Source organism: Leuciscus leuciscus (assembly GCF_965113295.1).
Source record: "Leuciscus leuciscus genome assembly, chromosome: 20".
NCBI classification, from domain to species: domain Eukaryota; kingdom Metazoa; phylum Chordata; class Actinopteri; order Cypriniformes; family Leuciscidae; genus Leuciscus; species Leuciscus leuciscus.
In genome coordinates, this window is record NC_138744.1 from 16,387,182 (window position 1) to 16,410,092 (window position 22,911).

Sequence of the window (22,911 nt, forward strand, 5' to 3'; positions counted from 1 at the left end):
CCAGTGAAAATGTTGAGTGGCTGGTGAGCAAAAAAGTTAATGTCAAGCCCTGCTGAAAGTTAATGTCAAGCCCTGCTGTATATATATATAAATTAATTCAAAATATTAATACAAAAACAAAATAGTTGGCTATATCAATGGCTATGTCCTGTCAGTTAAACGTACGGAAATAAACTAATAAATGAAAATAACTAATAGATGACTAAACTATTTTTCCCGGTTCCCTTTTTAAAAAAGACAACAAAATAATGCATGACATTTTTACAGTCCATGGATGATGACACTCGTAGCAGAATATAGCCTACTTAAGTGAGAATATACTTTAGTGAGTCTGTTTTTCACCATATTGTTTTAACTAAGGCTATTGACTATGTTGCTATATTACATCCAGTCTAATATGAGTAATGAGGAGGAATGCCGTTTTGGTTGGTGTTCGCGAAAGGGTTGAGCCTACTGATTAGGGCTGTGAGGTTACATAACATAGGCTAATGTAAATTAGTTTAGGAAACACTTAGGCCAACATGAACTTACGCCATCAGTGTCATCAGTGACGCGTTCTGCTGTGGTCTCCTATGACGATCCCCCGAACTGTCCTGTAACCTCTTACAAGATAGTTTAATCGAAGCAGTAACGCACTTCCTAGCCGACCTAAATTAATAAGCAGCTTTGTTACGTATGAGTCATTTAATGACTGAAGCAACGTTTGACCCAAACCAGAAAGCGCTCTAACGAGGGCACTAAACGCAATGTTGACGTAGGCCTACAGTAGAATTCTTTAATTTTTATTAAAATAGGCCAAATTTAGTTTAAGAATTAAAAACCCACCAATATACTCACACATTTACTGAGATAAAACGCAAAAAGGATATTGAATAAAAGAAGAAAAAAAAACATATTGGCATTTTTGCTAAAGAAACACTGACTTTCTATGTTATTTTTTACATGGGCTGCAAACATGACGCGCGCATCGAGTAATGATCGATTGAGATTCCTCCCGTTTAACGGGAAAAAGTACTGTTATTTCACTGATGCCATGTGCGCGAGGCAGACTCCGCGTATCTGGGCTCGCTCTACATGCCTGCCGGTGCGGCACGAGGAGCAGATAATACTGGATGGTGACTGACGCCTGGCAGCTTTTCCGTGCTGCAACTCTGGAGTAACGCACTTCAGCGACGTGCTATGTCTTTTTTAGATATTGTTCACTATCATCATACGTCTTAGTTATCAGGCGCTTTCCCAGAAAACAGTCAGCAGCATCTGCATCTTTAGGAAATCATTCGTCCATGTCATCCGGTGACTTGGCTTGGAACCTCCCACTAGGGATACGGACTATTTATACCGCGTGCAGCATCCCGAGCCTTCTAGAGATACGCGAATCCAAAAAACAAAGATTCTGAAGATTGTTCGCTTGGAGGTAAGAACATCACAATAGAAACGTCTTTATTACCATTCCGAACAGTAGTCTGCGACTGAAATGTGACCTTAATTATGCAGAATAATATCAAACATCATAATTCGCTTCTGATGTTTTGACACGCATTTTAGTCGTAGACCCGCTAATTAAAGTTACAGTCAGTGTAATTTTATCAGTGTAAGTTTCTTCAACGAAAGATTAAAACAACTCCCATTCCTGTGCCGTTACGTGCTCTAACGTGCTAAAGGAAGGTGTTTGGTTCTCAGAATTATAAATAACGTTCCTGTGTAAAAAAAAAAAAAAAAAAAAAAAGATATGCTACATAGCCTCTGTTTTTGTCTTCATGGCCATTGGTCATGAAGACAAAAACAGAGGCTATGTAGCATATTATTATTTTTTAACAGGAACGTTATTTAAAATGTACTTATTTAGAGAAAGTAACATGTAAACATTGTCACTCCATTAGTTAATATCTGAAATGATTGTTGTCCGAACTGTTCTAAATGAAATTGTTTTATTGCCTAATTTGCCAGTCTTTTCAGTGTGCATACTATTTTAGGGGCGAATAAACTTATACACAACAGCATACACACGTGCTTTCACAGACACGTGCACGCATGTATACAATACTCACACACAATCCAGATTCCAGTCTAAGCTTTACTGATAGCCTGTCACACACAGACATGACACTAGCTGTACAACTTTCTTCACACTTTTAATGTACTTTTCAGTTATAAGATGCTTATTAAAAATAGTGTGTCCTGCCATGTCTGATGTTTTGGTTTCCCATCATATGATACCAGATACCAGGTCTTAAGAATTTAAACAACTTGAATATGGAGATTTGAATGTCTAATGTCAATGAAAAAGAACTGTTTGTTCACAAAACAGCAGCATACAATTCTATTGACTTTACTTATTATCAACAGTTTAATGCAGCTGGCACATTCAAAATTGGTACTGGCTTTGTTATATATAAGGGATTTATAACTGAAAAAAATATTTTAAAAAAATACTCCAAGATCAGAACATGAGCACAGCTATAGTAAACATTTGCTTTTCTGCATGAGCGGTCAATTATGGTGTTTTTCCCTGGACAGCACTCGTTATTCAGAAATATTTGACATCTGAATTCTTTGATTGACCTGTCAGAATCAAGTATTCTAGAGAGAGCAGTGCAATACATGTTATGAGGACTGAATCTTTTTTGAAAACAGAGACAAAGGAGTGTGAAAAAAACAAGGGGCTGGTCAGCCCATGTGAGTACCCCTTGTGAATGTGGTCAGGAGACTGTTAAATGGGGCAGTGGGGTGGAAATGCCAGTTCCAAACCCTGCCAATGCTTCCCTCCGCCCTTTACACACCCCGTCCCGCCATTCTCACACCCGGTTATGCCTGGAATCCCACGCACTCTCTCTGAAAAGAGTAAACAACCAGGGTCAAAGAAAAAGGTTGTGACGGGTGGCTGCGATGTGCCGACTGTCAGCATGCCAAGCCCACTTTTTTGAAAAACATAAACGTGGGCAGCATGGATTACAGGCCAAATTGAGGTGTAATCAGGTGTAAACACTGCCTCACTCTGTGAAACTGATTATGATTTGCTTTTGTCAGGAAGCAGTGGCAGTGCTAATGCTAGCATTAGCTCAGCAGGGTAGAGTGTTTGAGCAAGGCCATCTTTGCGTACATAGTTGGTGACATTTTTGTTATTAGAACCGTTTGCATATAAGGTATGACAAGAGGGGAGAAATTGCTGTAAATTTGGTTCTATGGTTAAAAAAATTCATACATTTTAAGCTCTCATGTGGAAAAGAAATAGCTTGTAAATCCAGGTAAATATGCAACACATCAAAATAGACTTGTGTACATTCTAAAAGTGCATCAGCAATCACTCTAAAGTTTAAAACAAAAACAACAATAGACAGGATAAAAGATTTAGAATAGAATTTACAGGCTATCACAAGTTGGTTACCATGTATTTGTTGTGCATTTGGCTAATCAATTTCAGATATTCAGTGCGAGTAATAATATGCATACATCACAACACCATAAGGTAATATTTTAAAGTGGAATGGTTTCTATACAAAGGCTGATTTTGCAAATATCCACATATATGGCATTACTGTAACATTTTAAGATGTTGCAGCCAGGATTCATTTGATGTTGATTGACAGATGTCTTTTTTGTGTTTATCAGTGCCAGCTCTAATTCTGGCTACCACTATGCCTCTGCTGGAAGAAAGTTCCGTGCCGAGGGACTGTACTCGAACTGTGCCAGTAGTCATCATTGGTGAGTCATCAAGGAGCAAACATTATCAGATTCATCAATAATGAAAGACAGGTGTTTACAGCATCAACCAATAGTGATGGCTCTTAGTTAGTATGGATGTAAAGAAATATTTCATAATAATATTATATATTTAAAGAATAAAAGATGCACAAAAATATAGCATTCCATAGTTATCTTCTCTCCCGTCTCCCCTTCACAGGTAATGGCCCTTCCGGCATATGCTTGTCATACCTTCTGAATGGGTATACTCCTTATTTAGATCCCATGGCTGTGCACCCAAGCCCCATCCTCTTTCGTAAACTACAGGAAGCCAAGCATCTTCCCATCACTGAACAGGTAAAAAAATGAGTGATGAAACAGGTTGTGGAGTTTAACTTAGAAAATTGTGAACAATGTAAACAATCAAAAATGTTAGTCAACTGTGCAATAAACCTATTGCCTGGTATGTCTTTTTGTAGGATTTGGAGTATCTTTGCGAAGGTTTAGAGGGGCGTTCAGGAAACCCTGTGGCAGTGCTCTTAGACACACTCCTCCATCCAAATGCAGATTTGGGCTTTGAGTTCCCCTCTGTACTGCAGTGGAGGCTGGAAAAGAAACATCACATTCCTCATCTGGTCTTGGGCAAAGCTACACCTGGCGGTGCATGGCACGTGAGTGATCCTTTTGTAATAGTAGGGTTTATGCTTTTCACTTACAACTGCCTGAGCTGAAAAAAAAATTTAATTGAAAAAATAACCTTCCCTAACTATTAGGTTAGCTTTGAGAATTTTCTGAGTTTTGTCATGCTAGTTACCCAATACATCTTACATAATGTGAAGAAAACCTGGACAGATATTTTTGTCTAAATGTCCTTCATTGACAAACTTTGTCCTTCTGGTCTCCTAGGCAATGGAAGGTTCGATGCTGACCATTAGTCTTGGTATATGGATGGAGTTACCAGGAGTCAACTACAGAGATTTGACTCCGGGCAAACGGAAGTATGCACTATGGAGGAGAACTGCATACATTGAATTGAATTGAATTGAATTGAATTGAATTGAATTGAATTGAATTGAATTGAATTGAATTGTTTATTGATCCAACAATCAGCTATCTCATATATACATATGAGTGCTGTTCTTCCTGTGGTCAAAATCACTATTACATATCAATTTTTACAAAATACATGATTAAGGCAGCTTCCATTAGTACAGGGATATCAAGTCCCAGTCCTGGAGAACCACCTTACTGCAAAGTTTAGTTACACAACCCTAATTAAACACACCTGAACCAGCTTGTCAAGGTCTTCATTATTACTAGAAATTTCCAGGCAGGTATGTTGGAACAGGTTGAAGCTAAGCTCTGCAGGAAGGTGGGCCTCCAAGAGTGGATTGGACATCTCTGCATAAGTATTTCTCAAGAATATCAAGAAGATATTACGGGTCTTATCAAACAGAACTTTGGTCAATTTTTTAAAAAGTTTTAGTAGGTTCTGAGATTGATGGGTTCCTTTGTATATCTGTGTGATTTTCTCACAGGGTGGTGTCCAATGATCGAGCCACTCCAGATGAGATCTCCTCCTACTACAAAAATTATGTCAAGCTCATGGGTCTCCAGAAGAACTTTGTGGACAATACCTATGTCACCTCTGTTCAAAAACTTCACCGCAGTCAGGAAAACAGTATTGGGAATGAAAAGGACACTGTGAATGGTCAATTGAATGGTGTGAAAAATGGGTTTGATTATTGCAATAAGAACAGTACAGAGAACGGTCAGAATGTAGTGGTAAATGGGTTTAGTAATGAGTTACAAACTGGAATGGAGAATAGCATTAGAAGGGGAGAGATTGGGGAGGAAGATGAAGATAAAAGAGGCAAAGAAGGATTGAAAGAGACTACTGGGGTGTCCCAAGGGCTTTCACAGGGACTCTGGGAGGTCAGGGGCTACCAACAGTTCCAAGGTGACACTCATGTCCCTTTTAGCTTATTTGCCGAGAATGTTGTCTTAGCAACAGGGGCATCTGACTCTCCAGCTCGATTGGGAGTAGAGGGGGAGGATCTCCCTTATGTGTTTCACAGTGTGCGTGACCTTGGGGTGGCTGTCAGCTGTCACGGCAAACTGGGCTCTTCCTCTGACCCTGTGCTGGTAGTGGGGGCGGGGCTTAGCGCAGCCGACGCAGTGCTGTGTGCCCTGAACCATAGGGTCTCTGTGTTGCATGCATTCCGAAAGCGCACTGATGACCCAGGTCTCATCTTTAAACAGTTGCCAAAGACGCTTTACCCTGAATATCACAGAGTCTACCACATGATGTGTTCCCAAATTTACCCAGCATCCCCTGTTGCCAATCCAACAGATCCTAGTCCATCTTTGTTTCCTGACTACACCAGCTTCCCTGAGCACTGTGTGCTCTCCTTTCAGCCCGACATGCACTGTGTGATGAAGGGATCCAATGGTGTCCTTAGAGTCTTCAAAGTCTCAATGGTGCTAGTTCTCATCGGGACCTATCCCAACTTGTTTTTCTTGAAGGACCAAGGGCAGTACCTTGGCTTGGATCCCAGTAGGCCAATCTCCTGCAGACAGAATCCTGTCGACATAAACCCTTACACCTTTGAGAGCAATGCTGAGCCTGGGCTCTTTGCCATGGGACCCCTTGTTGGTGACAACTTTGTACGCTTCTTGAAGGGTGGCGCTCTTGGCATTGCTAGCTGCTTGCTCAAGAGATTGAAACAGAGGATGAAGAAAAACAGGAAATTGATCGCCGATGAAGGAGGGTGTGGAGGACGGGGAAGAGAAGGAAGTGGAGGCGGAGGAAGAGGATTTGTCTAAGGCTCCAAGAGAAGGTGTTTCATGACAGTAGTCATCTTGGGATACATCTCATCTTTGTATGTATGCAGTGAATACTAATGAAACTTCAACTTTCCTTCCACTTCTAAAATAAAATACATTTATAAAAATGAGCAGAAGCCAGGAGAAACTACTCTCTTCCCAATGGAGTCTCATGTGGACTCTTACAAAAGAGTGTTTTTTGGGGTTTTTTTGGTCAGAAATACAGTAATGTGCCAATATGTCAGTGTCATTTAAAGTCTAGATGGAGTACGCTTTACCTCTTGTTGCTGTCAGTTGCGTTGTTTGTAATTAGTAATCTGTAATTGTTAATCTGCTCTTAGTAATCCACTCTTACATTACATCACCGATCATTATCTCTCATTTAATGATCGAAGTGCCTAAAGGGCTGTTCACACTGACAGCGATTTGTAGCGGCAAAGCAACTGAACATCATTCATAGTTGGCGTCACAAGCTACAGACTGTTGCTGTTGAGAAGTGACCAGGTTGAGCAGAGCAAAGAGAAGCAGCCTGAGTTGGATATAGAGGCTGAGTAGGAATTCCTACTAGACACCAAAGGCTCAGAGACTCAGCGATCTTCAGTGATTTATTTGCTGTCAGTGTGAATGCTGCATAGGAGACAAGGAGGAGTCTACAGCAACAGAGCCACAAGTTGATCTGGACAAGTTTGGTATTCAGAAGGATTACTGCCAAAAGAAAAAAAACTAGGAGGCCATATTGTAAAACCTGGACTATATGTATCTTTTCTATCAGACAAGATCCAAACCAACTTTACTCTTTTAACAAGTGCCAAACCTACAGTACATTGTAATTTATAGTAACCATGGTCTGTCAGTCCCTAAGGTATTTTATCAGTAAAATAGTTAAATAAGGATTTTCTGATCAGATAATTCAGATTAATCCAATGTGAGATGTTTTAGAGATTTGCAACAGGTTTTGACCCCTCAATAAGGTATTTCACAGTACTGAATACTAGTGAAATGTTTTATTTCATACTTATCTATAGTGCCAAATAAATGTTATATTGCTTTGAAATAATAATAACTTCTAAAGCATTACGTTTTCACCTCAGCCATTCATACTGTAAGTTTAGATTGCTGAGGGTATCCTTGTGTGGAGTGAAAGTTTAGACCGCAGATTTCATCAAAAGACATGAAGGTACACTTGAAGGAATCAAACGCATAAGACAAATCTGAGCTGTAAGAAATAAAGTAATTTAATTCAGTGCAGAATGATTGAAGCTTCTTCACAAGGAGGGTAAATACAACTGCTCAATTTTGTAAAACTTCAACATTTATTACATATAAGTTTTGTACACAGTATTTTTATTATAGACAAATAAATCTCTAATAAAAATGGAAATGTGTTTTGCTTGGCAATCTTATCACAGATATTTACCACATTATGAACATTATTATCTTTTCTTTGCAGGTTTAGGGTTGTACCTGAGAGAAAAAGAGAAAAACAAAACAGATTCAACACAAAAGCAAGTAACTTATACAGTCCAACCATCATTCCCACAAAGGCTTTTAACATTCCTGCCCAACGGTGACAATTAGTAACTGATGTCTAAATGATTGAATAACTGAGCAAATTGATATAAACTGGTATGCAGTAAAAATCAGACATTATTTAAAAGTCATCAAACCAGACATCCCCTTCCATAAAACATGTCTGGGACACTTCATTAGCCTGGGGGAGGGAGCTGGAGCAGATGTTAGAAAAACAGAGGTGCTGTTTTCTTTTCATTCTTTTTATTTTCTGTGTGATGTTCCCACCCCATGCATGACTGGCTGAGTAGATTCAGAGATCAAACAGTTGTGTTGGACACAACCACACAGCCGTGACTGTGTGTATATTTGAGGGCGCGAGTGTGGGTTTTTCTGCTTTGGCAGAGAAATGGCACCACTTGAAAGTCCCCCGTTAGCCAGGTTCAGTCTCCAGGCAACAATTCTGTGCCTGACAAGGCCTAACCCTTCTTTCTCCAAGAAGATGCGAGCCTAAAGGCTCGTCCAGAGAAGCATACTTTGAAAGGCTTGCGCACGGAGCGGAACGCAGAAAATTAAGTATACCCGGGCCTTAAGACACAAGATGGGGGTGACGTTTCAGTTCTATGAGGACAAAGTGTACGCCAATATCTGAAAGTAAAGTTATTTATATATATATATATATATATATATATATAAATTTGAAATGAGTGAATCTACTAAAGAAATAATCTCAAGACACTGACCACTAACTTAAATCATCACTGTATTTTCTGTCCTAATCACTTAGTGTTTAATCAGCAAGAGCTTGTTAGAAATATCAATGGGTCATCACAGCCCAGCGTGACCTCAACTGTGAACAATGACTTAAAAGCAGTTGGGAAATCATTGACGTCATACTTTCCAAGCGTGCTCTGTGAAAATGAAGGATCTGCTAAAAGGAGAAAACACCCCCTTCAAGAACTCATGTGTGATGCATGTGTGATGCTGTGACACTGGTGGATCAGACCTGGTAGCTTATCAGCAGCCAGAACACACAGTTGATGAGTTCATGAATTCAGTTCATAAAAAGGATGCATAACTTTACGAAGGAAACTTGCTGCGGTTTTTTTCCAAATTTCCGAGAGCCTGTCTGACAGAGGATTCAAAGCGGGGCACAATACTGGGAATCGGATCCAATACCTCTGTTCTGCCGGCCTGCCTCAGTGCGTAACACTAACCCGTCGCTTAAACCAGTCTCAGCCAGTCCACCCCAGGCTAAGCCCATGGTGTGCCAACACAAAGGTTATTGTCTCATTGTGAGCCTTGATATCTGGGGTCAGAGGTCAGTGTCTTGTTGAATGTAGTGTTAGTTTAGGCAGGTGGCGATTGTCTGCATGAGGGTGAGAAATGGACTGGGATCAGACAATCTCAGTCAGGGTTCAAAAGCGCACTAAAATTGCTCACGTCCCACTTGACGTCACTCACTTGATTCTGTTTGATCTATGCCCCTCCCCATATCCATTTTTTATGCCCTACTGTCTGCACAAGCACATAGACCGCATACCTGAACAAATCATCTCCCAAAATCTCCTCCCGTTCATTCTGTTTTTCCTCCTAAAAGAGAGAGAATATATGTCAGGGTTTGGCAACCACTAGTAAGGTGAATGTATTTCAATAAGATGAAGTCCCTAATCCAAGAAACTACATTTTGAGGTAGTCCTTCCTCTAATTCACACAGTCTGTGTTATTTAGAAGCTAGAAATGCTCCTGTAAACTGCTTTCTGTATACTGTCATTCACTGTATAAATTAACAAATGGATACTAATTTAAACATGACAAAATACACATAAATTGAAAGCTAAAAAAAACTTGCGCTTCAGCTTATGACCATTTATATCTACTAGCGACTGTGATTTTGTATCGTTTGTGCTCCAAAGTAAGGATGTAATTTAATAGGTTAAGTCTGTTTCACATCCATTGCACTGCACGATTGTGTGAATGGATGAGAGCTCAGTTTGTTGTGCTGTTGCTTTTAGTTTTCAGAAAAAAAGAAGTTACTGCTATCAGTGTTGATGTTCAACTCGGTATCCAGGGTCCTTAACATTCCACACACAAATCACAGTGATAGTTAAGCGCAAACTACAACATTACGGGAAAAGATCACATAAATACAGTGGGGTTCAGTAAGGAAATCTGGTATTCAGAAGTTAATCTTATTGATTTAATCTTATTCATGTTTAATCTTGTTACAATTAATTTTTTTTCTATTTTAAAATGCAGCTTATTCCTGTGATGGCAAAGCTGAATTTTGTCACATGATCCTTATCCTTAATATTTTTAAAGCAGGTCATATTTTTGTGGAAACTGTGATACATTTTTTAATGCTTTGATGAATAGACAGTTCAAAAGATCATCATTTATTTAATGTAAGAGTCTTTACTGTCACTTTTGATCAACTGCATCAAATGCATTAATTTATTAATAAATGGGTATGGCACAGTGATTAACAAGGAAAATTAAAATGTAATTTCATGACAAAAGGCTTTCGCACCCTGGCAGTCATCTGTATAAAATAGCAATTTATATGGTATGATAAAAGCATAAAGCTTTGCACAAGAGGCACTTTGAGAGAAAAAAATTATGCCTACTACTGTTTCAATGCAAGCAAAATTAAGCAATAACATAAATATAATACAGTCTAAGCATAACACCCATTTCCCATGGTTTGTTGCCACTCATTTCCTTGTTCCTGTGGTCTCTCACCTCTGTTGCCTGTCTAAGCCATTCCTCCAGTTCAGAGTTCTTGCTGCGATTGTGAGCCACCAGATCCGAGCCTCCGATAATGTTGGGCAGCCCATTAAATCCAGGGACATTTGCCTAAACATGCACACACAGAAGCCATTTAAATTGTCATATACACAGATAAACAGACACTGTGATACTTTGCCATAATATTACAGAAGCGTGCACGAGACACTCGCTCAGACCTTGCGGAACCTTTTGACATTTTTGTCATTGGGGTCACGGGTCTGTAGTGGGCCAGGTCTTGATCTGGAAGAGGAGGTGCTCACAGTCAGGGACTTAAACTGAACCTGTAGGAGACTCCGGGGCAGCGCAGCGTCATTCTCAGATCCAGTTTTGGAGGTTGAGGCCTTCAGATCAACAGAGATTTTATTACACCAACATGTTACAAGACACTCTGAGGGAAAACAGGGTGAACATTGTGATCATTACCATTGTTAAACCCTGAAAATATGTTATTAGGTAGCATAGGGCAAACCGACTCATAACTAATGGCTGTATTTAAACCTCTCACCTGCATTTCCTGATTGGCAACAGTCTCACTGTGCTGAGAAATGCCATTCTGAGTCCTTGAATTCTGAAAGAAAGAATAAAACATGGAACTAGCTGTTCTGTAGATAAAAACAGAAATTATATATAAGAAACAAATGATGGCTGTCTCCGTACCACAACAAAAGACACTTCCTCCTTTTTGACCTCTTCAAGTTCTGGTCTTTTCCCCTTGTTTGCTGACCTATGTGCTGCCAGATCTGGCGTTTGATTGGGTGACCTCTTTGACTGCCTCTCAGAGCCCTGATTTGTTGCACCTGGGCCAGTTCTGTCCAACTGCAATTTCTGAATGTTGTTCCTTGTGCCATTTCTGCTTTTGGACTCAGTGCCCTCTTGCTGATTGGGCAATTGTGGGTCATTGATTGTGCTGTTCGGTCCTGACTCAAGACGTTGTTTTTTATTAGCTGCAGCACACAGAGGCAGATCCATCTCGTCGGACATTATGGATTCAAGCTCTTCAAGTGACATTTCTAAATCAGCATCTGCTTCAGGTTCCTCAGGGCCTGATGGGACGTCTAGCTCTGGTTCCTTCCTCTTTTTGCTGCCAGTGCTTTGACTGGACCCACAAGCCTGACCCATACTGGTACTGAAATCAGATCTTGACACTGAGCTGTGTTGGTTTTGGGCAGAATGTGAGTTTTTGCCAGAGGAATTTTGCTTGATCTCGTCTTTTTTATCTTCACTGTCTTTTCTGAAGATTTTGATCTCTGACTGGACAGAATTGGCACAGTCTTCACGGGCCCTGCAATCATAAACAAAACATATTCATAAAATAGTTAAAACATCATGCAACCTTTGAAAATGAAAACACTGTCAATAACCCTGTACACCTGGTTTTAATGTCTATCCTGGGTGATCTGATTATGAGTGGTCAGTTGAGACACATTAGCTGGTTGTACTTAAGGCCATGTGACTTCTTTTAATCACATTTATTAGACTACATGCAGCATTTTCTGTCTCATTACTTTACATATTGATAAAGCACAAACGTAAAAGTAAAAGAAAAATGAAAACAAACCGAATAAATGAATTCAATTTCACTACGAACATCACTTATTCAAGGCAAGCAACTGTATTAACTTCATTTGTGTGTCCTTCACATGTGTGTGCTTTTCAACATTGATACTAATAATAAATATTTCTAGAGCATCATCAAATCGGCATATTAGAATGATTTCTGAAGGATCGTGTGACTGAAGACTGAAGTAATGGCAGCTTTTCCAGCTTTGAATAAATTCAATTTTAAAATATCTTAAAATAGAAAACAGTTATTTTAAAATGTCTATGGCTACGTTAACACTGCAGGCATAAGTGGCACAAATAAAAAAAAATGTACTCGCATGTGACTCGGATCAGATTTGAACAGCATAAACCACTTGGAATCCTTTTGATTCTGATTTGGGCCACTTCAATATGTGGATCCGAAACAGGTCAGATGTTTTTCCATGTGACCTCAGTCTGAACAGTCATATCAGAATTCATGCGACATTTATGTTACTCTTGATCGACATTCGTCAAGATTCTGAGCTGATGGACATCACTCCAAAGATTTTACATACTGGTAGTTTTCACAAGACGGCAGCGAAGTTAGTCAGTGGAGGGACGGTGAGCTGTTATACTCATAAGTAATATGGTGACAGTTCTATACAGGCAAAACTGCACAAAAAAACTACTCTCTTTCTCCTCATCCTCGTCCAAATTCGCTGGCTTCCGCGGCACATAACCGTATGACAGTGTGCTGCGTGACGCCTTTGTTAATGTCCTTTTGGGTATGCGGGTCAGTCTGATATTAGCCATATTTAAAAGATAATGTGAACAGCCAAAAATTGGATCTGAGCAAAAAAATCTGAATAGAGCATTGAGGCTTTCAGCGTGAATGTAGCTGTAGTGATGTGGTGTGGCATCAGACTTGCCTTTTCTTGCCGGCAGGCTGGAAGAAGTTTGTGAGGGCTGTCTGTTTCTGGGGGGACTGTTTTAGTGTGGTGCTGCCATTGGGAGGTGCTGTCAATTTCCCAGAACCTTCAAATTCAACTTGCCCCCTGCCCGAAGGAGCAGAACCTTTCATCCTCCTCTGCTCAGGCTCAACCATGCTGCAGCTCTCAGATGACCTCACCGTCTCACTGATGATGCGGGAAGTGGAAGGTTCCGGGCCGAGGGATGAGGATTTATTGGTTGCTGATAGTGTGGAGCCCTTCTTTGTGGGACGTGTCTTCTCAGGAGTCTCACCAACTGCTCTCATTCCACTTGTAACCATCCTGAAAATATGAACATTGACTTACTTTACAAGACAGATTTATATTAACAATTCTTATTATCATTATTTGCAAGTGCTGTACAATAGTGGTTTTTGAACTCTGGCCTGCTGACTGTGAATTGATTGGTTTATTATATAATTTATATAAAAAAATAAAATTAAATAAAATTCCAATAATTATAATTTAAAAAAAGGACCAACACTGGATATAGGGAGTAATCAGCTCATAACAATGAATTAACAATGATTGTTCTCTTCACTTTAATTTGTGTTTTGTTGTCTCACTTCCAAACGTTAAGTCATTTGCTTAAAGCAGAAGTCTAGTTCATTTCAAAGCACAAAAAGGATTAACGAGAAAATGTTAGGTTATTGTTCTGAGGTTCAGGGGCCAGTTGCACCAGCAAAGTAAGTTACAGCTTAGTCTAGTTTTGACTTAAATGGACACTAAGTTACAACTTACAAACTACAAAATATTTTCACGTTGGCCAATTGAAATGTAACTCAATGAATAAACAAAATATTTACAGAAGCCTTCAACCAGGAGTAACAGCTGGAATAAAACAGCAGACTGATTTGCATCAATAAGCTCCTGTTTTACCTGAAAGTCTTGAATCCTTTAGACATACAGCATATGATAATGCTGACATTTACACACGTTTCTTTGTATCAGTATTTATTTATTGATCCTTATTCATTTTAAACACAGTTTCATGTTATTTATATACATAAATATCAATTATGTTATTCATGATTAAATAGTATCATATTTTAATGAAAACGTATTTTACCGTTAGTTACGTGAGGCAAGACAAGAGAAGAAAGAATGAAGGATTAAGTGAAATTCATAGCCTTTAAACACAACTTCTGCTCACGTATTTGAAGGCTGCTGTTGGATCATTAAGGATAAACTTCATATTATGCAACTACCCATTACTTTACGGAGAGCTTATGACCAACTACTTACATTCTGCCTTAAGAAAAAATGGTGCAACCAAATAAAGTACAGAGTTAGTTACAAATTAGCTAGTAGTTACTAAGCCTCTAGTGTGGACTTTACGTTCCAATTTAAGAAAGAACTTATGAATGGCTGGTGCAACCCTACCCAGATCTGGAGATGTTAGGTGGTCCAATTTGCTTTATATTTCTACTCTTGAAGAAGACACAGGTATTCTGTATGATTCAGGGCACAGACTTCTACCTGCTCTGGTCCTGAGAGAGCTCAGTGTTGACCACGTAGGCTGTGATATTCTGGGAAGGTGCCGCGAGAGCCGTCTCATCCACAGCAGTGTTCTGAGAAAGTGTTGCAGTAGCAATGACTGACTTCACTTTCACGGATTCTGTGAAGAAATGTTGAGAAATTGTTATTGATATGTCAGTTTGTGCATGAAGCCAATCCTTTTGGCCAACAGGATGTCCACTTCTAAAATTCACTGCCATTAAAAGGGCCATTATGCACACAATAAAAAGAAAAAAAGTACAATCAATCATCATCATATTCAACATTATTCATTCATACTGAAACATACTGAAAAAAACACTATTAAGAAAGAGTAATGTTCTAAAACTAAAAATGTGTATGTAAGTGTATGTAAACCCACCAGATTGAATAGAAGAACAGGGATTGCAGTATGTTTGATTATTGATATGAATGGCAGCCAATCCGATCTCAGATTCTGTGATAAAGCGCAAGCCGTTTCTGTGTGAAGACAAAACATTAGAAAGAAACAAATATCAACAAATAATTTAGAGCTATCTGAGTAGAACTACAAAAATCAGTAAAGCAATAATATATATGCAAAATTACATATTTTTTATTATATAATTAATTTAAATGATGGAGCAGGAATGTGTGTTCTGGCACAAACAAACACACAACAAATACATGCATAGTATACAAAATGGAATCAATCAACAAACAACAGGAAACTAAATGTTTTTCTTTTTTGAAACAGTAGGTGGAACAGGTTTATCATATAACTCAATATACAGAATAATTGCTATAAACATTGTCTGAACTAATAACAGACAGCATAGACTGCGCATCAGCAAAAATTACACACACACACCTGTTCAGAATCTGGGCCACAGAATCCACCCACTTCTTGGAGTTTGGAGGGATCACAGCCTGGGAGTTTCCCGATATCATGTCAACCACACAAGTGCTGCTCGACTCCAAGAGTGAAACGGGAAGAGAGCCCTCGTCCAAAAGCCGAAACACCCCACCTCCACAACTCACTGCCAGACTCAAACGCTTCATCTGAAAAGATACACAAAACATCAGTGACTACAACAATAAAAAACTGACTGTAATTCAGATGGGATTACAAGGATTTTCTCAATTGTTTTAACCTAATTACAGCTATGTCCTGCAAGAGAGAAAATTCAACTGCAAATTAAGACTAAACTGATGTAATTGATGCCTGCTAGATATTAAAAAAATAACAGGATGGGCCTTTTAATTTGTCCCACAACAACAAGAAATTGAACATTTGTATGCTTTAAACATTTATACATTAAAACATTTTTTGTACTAACAACTTGATGTACTAAAATTAGTAAAATAAAAACTGAATAAAGTGAAACTATACAGGAAATGGAATATAAATGAAAATAAAAATGAAAACCAGCACACAACTAAAGCTAAAATGAAAATAATACTATATTTGTAAATAATATTATAACAACACTGTTCCAAATACTAAAAACTAAATTTTAACTTTTGGAAAAACTTTCTTTCTGGGTCTCCAGAGGTTAAAAACTTCTCTCTCAAAAAAGTGACCATGTGACCCCACTGCACTGCTGTATTTTCTATCAGCAGGTATTCGCTCACAAACGAACCTGCTGGCTACAGAGAATATACCAGCTGTTCGACATCACGTGGTCTGCTCTTACTCTGAGCTAATCAGCACTCTTTTACACCTCCTGATTAATACAGAACAGCAGGGAGAAACTCCTATGTGACATGATCCAACTTTTTTCACTGTATATAACAGCCTAATGATTTAAGATTTTTCAGAGGGAAAAGATCAGAGATAAAGAATACATGAAATTGGTAAGAAAGGTCAGAGTGCTTGTAACTGGCAATATTTTCCAGCATTACAGTATAATAGAGAAATGAAGGAGTCTTTTTGTAAGTTAACAAAAATGAAGATGTCTTAGGGTCTGGTAGTGGAAATACTTAAAGACACACAGCTGCTGCAGTTTGTGGTTGGTCTGTGGAAGAAGAAAAAACTTCTGCACAGACTTGGGTATAAAGGTAACATCTTTTTCTCACGTAGTAACTGGCATATTTAGTGAAATAGGCCGCATCCCAGTGCGATGCCAGCAGCCAAACCAGCATACAGTGGGGGAAATAATTATTTGATCGATCCAGATGGTCAGATGAGACCAAAATCTAACTCTTTGGCATCAACTCGCCGTGTTTGGAGGGAGAGAAATGTTGACTATGACCCCAAGAACACCATCCCTACAGTCAAGCATGGAGGTGGAAACATTATGCTCTGGGGCTGTTTCTCTGCTAAGGGTACAGGACGACTTCACTGTATTGAGGGGCTGATGGACGGGGCCATGTACTGTCAAATCTTGGACGAGAACCTCCTTCCTTCAGCCAGAACACTGAAGATGGGTCGTGGATGGCTCCAGGATGACAATGACCCAAAACATACCTCCAAAGCAACAAAGGAGTGGCTCAAGAAGAAGCACATTAAGGTAATGGAGTGGCCTAGCCAGTCTCCAGACCTTAATCCTACTGAAAATCTGTGGAGGGAGCTGAAAATTTGAGTTGCCAAGCGACAGCCAAGAAACCTTAAGGATTTAGAGAGTATCTGTAAAGAGGAGTGAACCAAAATCCCTCCTGAGATGTGTGCAAACCTGGTGACCAACTACAAGAAACATCTTACCTCTGTGCTTGCCAACAAAGGTTTCTCCACAAGTACTAAGGCATGTTTTGCTTGGGGATCAAATACTTATTTCACTCACTGAAATGCAAATCAATTTATAACCTTTATATAATGTGTTTTTTCTGGATTTTTTGGTTGATATTCTATCTCTATCCATTAAAATAACCCTACCATAAAAATGATAGACCCTTCATTTCTTTGTAAGTGGGCGAACTTACAAAATCAGCAGGGGATCAAATAATTATTTCCCCCACTGTATATATCCTGCTTTTAATGTATATAAAATACTATAAAACTTTGAATGCATTCTGACCGTTCATTAACACGACAACAGCATCTTGGTGGCCTGAGATTGCAAACTTTGAAGTAGGTTTCAAAGCGATACTGTTATCATCTCCATGTAAACTTCAAAAAATCAGAAAATGTTTTTCTTTCTTTTTTATGTTAAAGTCTCTTATTCACATTTAATCTCCAGTCATCAATGTCACATGATCCTTCAGAAATCATTCTAATAAGCTTATTTTGTGATCAGGATTTTTCAGGATTCTTTAAATAGAAGGTTCAAAAGAACAGCATTTATTTGAAATGGAAATCTCATTTCTTTGCATCCCTGCTGAATAAAAGTTTTAATTTCTCTCCCTCCAAACAACCCTTTGAATACTAGTGTATAACAGTCATAATAATATAATGTTAATAGTAACAGTGATGGTATCATTTATAATATTAGTAGTAGTTAAACAATCCCTCTTGCCTGTTTAGAGTTAAAAAACAGAAAAGTTTTCCCCTTGAAGAGGTTCTTTCTCTCAGGTCGTGCACTCAGATCCACGTCCTCTTTAGCCAGGCTGGGCTCATCAATCGGAGGCCTAAATCTGATCAACACAAAACACAGCAACATCTGATCTATAATGTCTATTCAAAATATTGCGTCACAGCTATTTAAATGAAAAAGAACAAGCAACTGTGAGCGAGAGAGAAAAGAAACATTCTGTACCTCTCAGCTTTAGGCAGTGGCAGTTTCTGCTGCACAGCCTTGCTAAACGCACTGAAGAATTCAGGCTTTACTATAGACCGACAGCACAGCAACGCACAGATCGTCTGCCAAAAGAGACATTGATTCAGTGAATGTTTAAGTTTACCAGGGAACTGAATAAACCCTCAAGGATTGAAAGTAAATGCTTAAAGTTATAGTTCACCCCAAAATGAAAATTCTGTAATCATTTACTCACCATCAGGTTGTTACAAATCTGTATACATTTCTTTGTTTTGCTGAACACAAGGGAAGATATTTTGAAGAAAGTTTGTAATGGGGGCACCATTGACTTCCATAGTAGGAAAAAAAGTTTTTGGTGACCTAGAACTGATCAGTTTCCCACATTCTTCAAAATATATTCTTTTGTGCTCAACAGACCAAAGAAATGTATACAGGTTTGGAACAACCTGAGGCTGAGTAAATGATGACAGAATTGTATTATTTTTCAGTGAACTATCCCTTTAAGAGGTCAATGGCCTTCTTACCTTAATGGTGACCTTTACAGTGGGCATGACGAGATGCGTGCATTCAAGTGTCCAGGAGTTGACAAGTCGCCCTCCGATAGAATGCACATCTTGAGAGAGGGAGGCTTTCCCTTCGTTATCGAGACACGAGGAACACACCACAATACACTCTTTCTCCAAACTGTGTGGGGAAACAGGGTGCTTATAATTGGCCCCATATTTCCCCCAAAATAACTCTGGTCAAGGTTACTTATTTTATGTATTAGAAAATTCGAATACATTGGCGAGCCACCCAAACGACTGCTCGGCCAAATAGAGACATTTCACAATTCTTTTTGAAGCTCGAAAGCTTCAATAGTCATTCATTATAGCAACAAGGGAGAAAAAGTGACCAGTCAATTGGTTCTCCATTTGTAGTGCATTCAGAGATTCTCCAATTGTAGTGCACAGACGGAACACCATAGGCTTTTGGAACACCATATGGGTCAATTATTTATTTATTTTTTTAGCTCAACAATTCCTTTATTACTATCAGCCACTACTAAAGCATCCTTATATACACAAAGGAATGCATAGTCACATACAAACCTGAACTTGCTCTGGAAGACACCAAATGTGATTTTGTCTCCTGTCTGCAGGGTCTTTGTGGAGCCAGTCTCAAGCTTCTCACCATTGATGAAAGTGCCATATTTAGAGCTGTCCTTCAGAGTGACTGCCTGCCAACAGTATAAAAACAAGAAAGTAACCTGTCAGACTCAAGGTTTACCTCAAACTACTGTCAACTAATCCATCTAAAATACAGCTGTAAGGGAAACGGGGCCCTCTAGGGCATGACACCTGCAAGCACGCATTTACAGAATGCAACGCCATCTCAAGTTAAACATAAATACACTTAACTATCAAATCCGGAGCTGGCTTATGAAGGTATTTTTGGAGCAAAACAACTGAACACCTATGACCATTGGAATTTGAAGTTGTAGAGAATAGCCACACATATTTATCAATAAATTTAAAGTCACAGAGAAAAATCTTTTAGGAGTTTTGTTGGATTTTTTTCTTCTCCAACAAACACCTTCTTAAATTCTGCACTGCAGGTGCACAAATCCTATCCTTCGAATCACAATCACATACGCTCCCATTTTTGCTACAGTTGCTACAGTGAATATGGTGCAAAACACACACTCGTATCAAAAAATGTGAAGTCAGAGAAAAATTTAGCACATCCACAAATTAATATGTGAATTCATGCAATGAGAATTGCACACCCATAGAATATTTTGTCACAAATACATTGCTTTTCTTGGCAATTTTTCTAGCACAATCAAAAGTACATATCTACAAGTGTTTGCTTTTTACATTTTTATAATGTATTATTATTGTATTTAAATGATGGTCGGAAAATATTATTTTTGTTAGTTTAAAAAAAGGTATTCAACTGATTATTAAGAGGACAGCACTAAAGTTTGCTTATATTTTCAACACAGTTTGGTATTGTAATTCAATACCGCGGTACTATCATACACCTTAAAAGATGACAAGTGATCTATCAAAGCAGTATATTAATTTAAATGGATGTGAAATTTCATTTTTTTTTTTTTTTGACTATTTTAAAATAGCTGTATCAAATGACTGTACTTTTTAAAATATAGATTTTATTTCTAAATGCATTTAGCAATAAAAATCTATATTCTTAGTTGTATTCAGTCAGTACATTTAATTTTCTTCCCCTAAAACTTTCCAACAAGCTATTAGTAATATACAAATATAATTGATTGCATCCTGAGCTTAAATAAGGACTCCACAACAAGAATGACTAAATGGATTCATAATAAGAATGACTAAGGGAAATAATGATGCACATGATTACTGTTCTGCTGAGTAATTAGCAAAATAACACACACACAAAAATATAAAAATAAGTAGTACATTAAAATTTGATTACTTTGTGACAACTCTCCACAATGTTGCCTTTGAGGCAATCTCATTAAGCAACCTAAGATATGTATGGACAGACTAAGAAAGCCAAGGAAAAACAAAGCCAAGATGACTTTTGCATGTTTGAAGAAAAGTGCAAATAATGTTTTTGACAATATAAGTCAAAGGCAGTGCTATTCATATTCTCCAATCTGAGCACACCGCTCACTGTGGTTTGGTACATACTGTATAAGAATGACAGTAGGAGGGTGTACAGAAGCATTCATAGTATTAGTGGGCTTAAACATCTCTTCATTGAAGAAGCTCTTTGTTTTTTTAGTCAACATTATACAGCAGGGTTACTGACCTGCTCAGTGACAGTGAGGTTGGCATGTACGCGGCTGATGGACTGATCATTGGACAGCAGAATCTCACAATTCTTACGGCCGACCACATACTCCTGACCCGGGAGCAGAACAACACATTCCCCTTCAGAAACAGAAAGGAAAGAAGTGAATTAAGGCATCCCAAACTATCCAGACAATAATTACTGGAAACATGGGGAATTTCTCTTGATATATGACAAAATCTTTGTCTGTAAACAATAATAATAAAAATGTATCACATTTGTAACCACTATTTACTTTTGAAGGGTTTAAAAGTGTTGTTGAACTATAGTTGTCCATTTGTGAAAGTGCAGACTGTCTTGATTTCATGTCAATATTTTTCATGGCAGTCAGAAAGATGATGTCTGGTAGACATAAGCTATCTGATATATAAAATATTTCAGGGGTCTGTTATTGATGTATTATTAAGATTGCTCTGTCTAATATAAATCATAACCATAAAAAATATAAGTGGTGACATTTGTGACACCTGTGAAACCCAGAGCCACGTTTTGAATAAGTAACTGATTGATTCACACTAAAAAAAATCTATTATTCCTACTTCTTATTGAGAAAATGATCAATTTCAACTCTACATTCTAGTCTACAAATCAGATATCGCGAACAGGAATAAACCAAATACTCCCACTTACTTTCCAAAAAAACGTTTTGCAGTTTGTTTTAATGGGACATCCAATGAGTAAAATACCCTTAACGTTACCTTGTAGAATTAGATTAGTTAATTTGATGCTAGCAAATGAAAGTCTTGACATTAATAACATAGCCTTTTACCCAATAATTATGCACTCTGCCTCTCTATGTCTATCCTTGACAGTATACAAGTCTTTAGAGGTCCTCCCATAAACAGGAAGACTTGTAATGTAAACGGCAACATATTACACAACCACTTTTATAGCTTGAAAGGTTTGTAACTTAGTTGGCCTGGATAGTACTGCCGTAGTACACTAAAACACCGAAAAAACGAGTCATTTTGCACATAAAACGTTACCTCCAGCTTCGGTTGTTTGCAGTTTCCACATTTCAATACTTGTCGCTTTCTAGAGAATCAATACATCTATAAAAAATATACTGTAGCTGTAAAACTGAACTGTATGAACTGGCGCGCCACATTTACGCGACGTTATCACTCAAAGTTTCAAAATAAAAGTCCTACAGCGCAAGTGATGGAAGATTTGGTTCATTTCTAAGAATCGGTTCTTTCAAACAGTAGTTTCAAAGAACAGCGATTCTTCACGTCATGACGTAATTACACCGTACGTGAACGTATCGTTCAGCCCAGGGTTTCCTAAACAGGAGTTCGGGAGTATAATAATTAACTAAAATCGAATGTAACATTAAAATAAATTAATGGGGCTGCACGATTAATTGAAATAAAACAAAAAAATCGCGATTATTAAACCAAATGATTGTGACCATTAACCGACATCAGAGAACTGTAAACATGCATAAATTAAGTTAATGAAATATACTTTCAGCATATTTTACGTATAAAATGCTTTTTTACATTCTATGATAAAATGCTAACAAAAAAGTTTCGAAACCCCTGGTTCAGCCAAGATTTGTGAACCAGTTCAATCGATTATTTAAAAAGATATGA

General features: G+C 38.3%; 2 protein-coding genes across 2 annotated transcripts; one reads left to right on the forward strand and one right to left on the reverse strand.

Annotated features, from left to right (window-relative positions):
• Positions 1 to 976: 976 nt before the first annotated feature.
• On the forward strand, positions 977 to 7,578 carry osgin2 (oxidative stress induced growth inhibitor family member 2). The gene is given in 7 exon segments (XM_082150179.1): positions 977 to 1,393; positions 1,395 to 1,414; positions 3,610 to 3,702; positions 3,902 to 4,038; positions 4,161 to 4,352; positions 4,588 to 4,679; positions 5,220 to 7,578. Coding segments are annotated over 7 exon segments (1,932 nt in total). The 5' UTR covers positions 977 to 1,283; the 3' UTR covers positions 6,508 to 7,578.
• Positions 7,579 to 7,801: 223 nt separating this feature from the next.
• On the reverse strand, positions 7,802 to 22,434 carry nbn (nibrin). Its single transcript, XM_082150178.1, has 16 exons — positions 22,303 to 22,434; positions 21,275 to 21,396; positions 19,582 to 19,709; positions 19,015 to 19,174; positions 18,491 to 18,594; positions 18,251 to 18,368; positions 15,667 to 15,857; positions 15,199 to 15,296; positions 14,799 to 14,937; positions 13,260 to 13,601; positions 11,464 to 12,088; positions 11,312 to 11,374; positions 10,983 to 11,147; positions 10,759 to 10,872; positions 9,560 to 9,609; positions 7,802 to 7,971 (listed from the first exon to the last, which is right to left on the reverse strand). The coding sequence occupies exons 1-16, from the start codon at positions 22,331 to 22,333 to the stop codon at positions 7,941 to 7,943; spliced, it is 2,481 nt and encodes an 826-aa protein (XP_082006304.1). The 5' UTR covers positions 22,334 to 22,434; the 3' UTR covers positions 7,802 to 7,940.
• Positions 22,435 to 22,911: the final 477 nt, after the last annotated feature.

Coding starts and splice junctions, on each gene's coding strand:
- nbn (XM_082150178.1), bottom strand. CDS start 22,333: ATGTGGAAACTGCAAACAACCGAAGCTGGAG. Junction 19,710..21,274: donor ACCTCACTGTCACTGAGCAG/GTCAGTAACCCT, acceptor TACTGTTGGCAG/GCAGTCACTCTGAAGGACAG. Junction 15,858..18,250: donor TGTTTTTTAACTCTAAACAG/GCAAGAGGGATT, acceptor GTATCTTTTCAG/ATGAAGCGTTTGAGTCTGGC.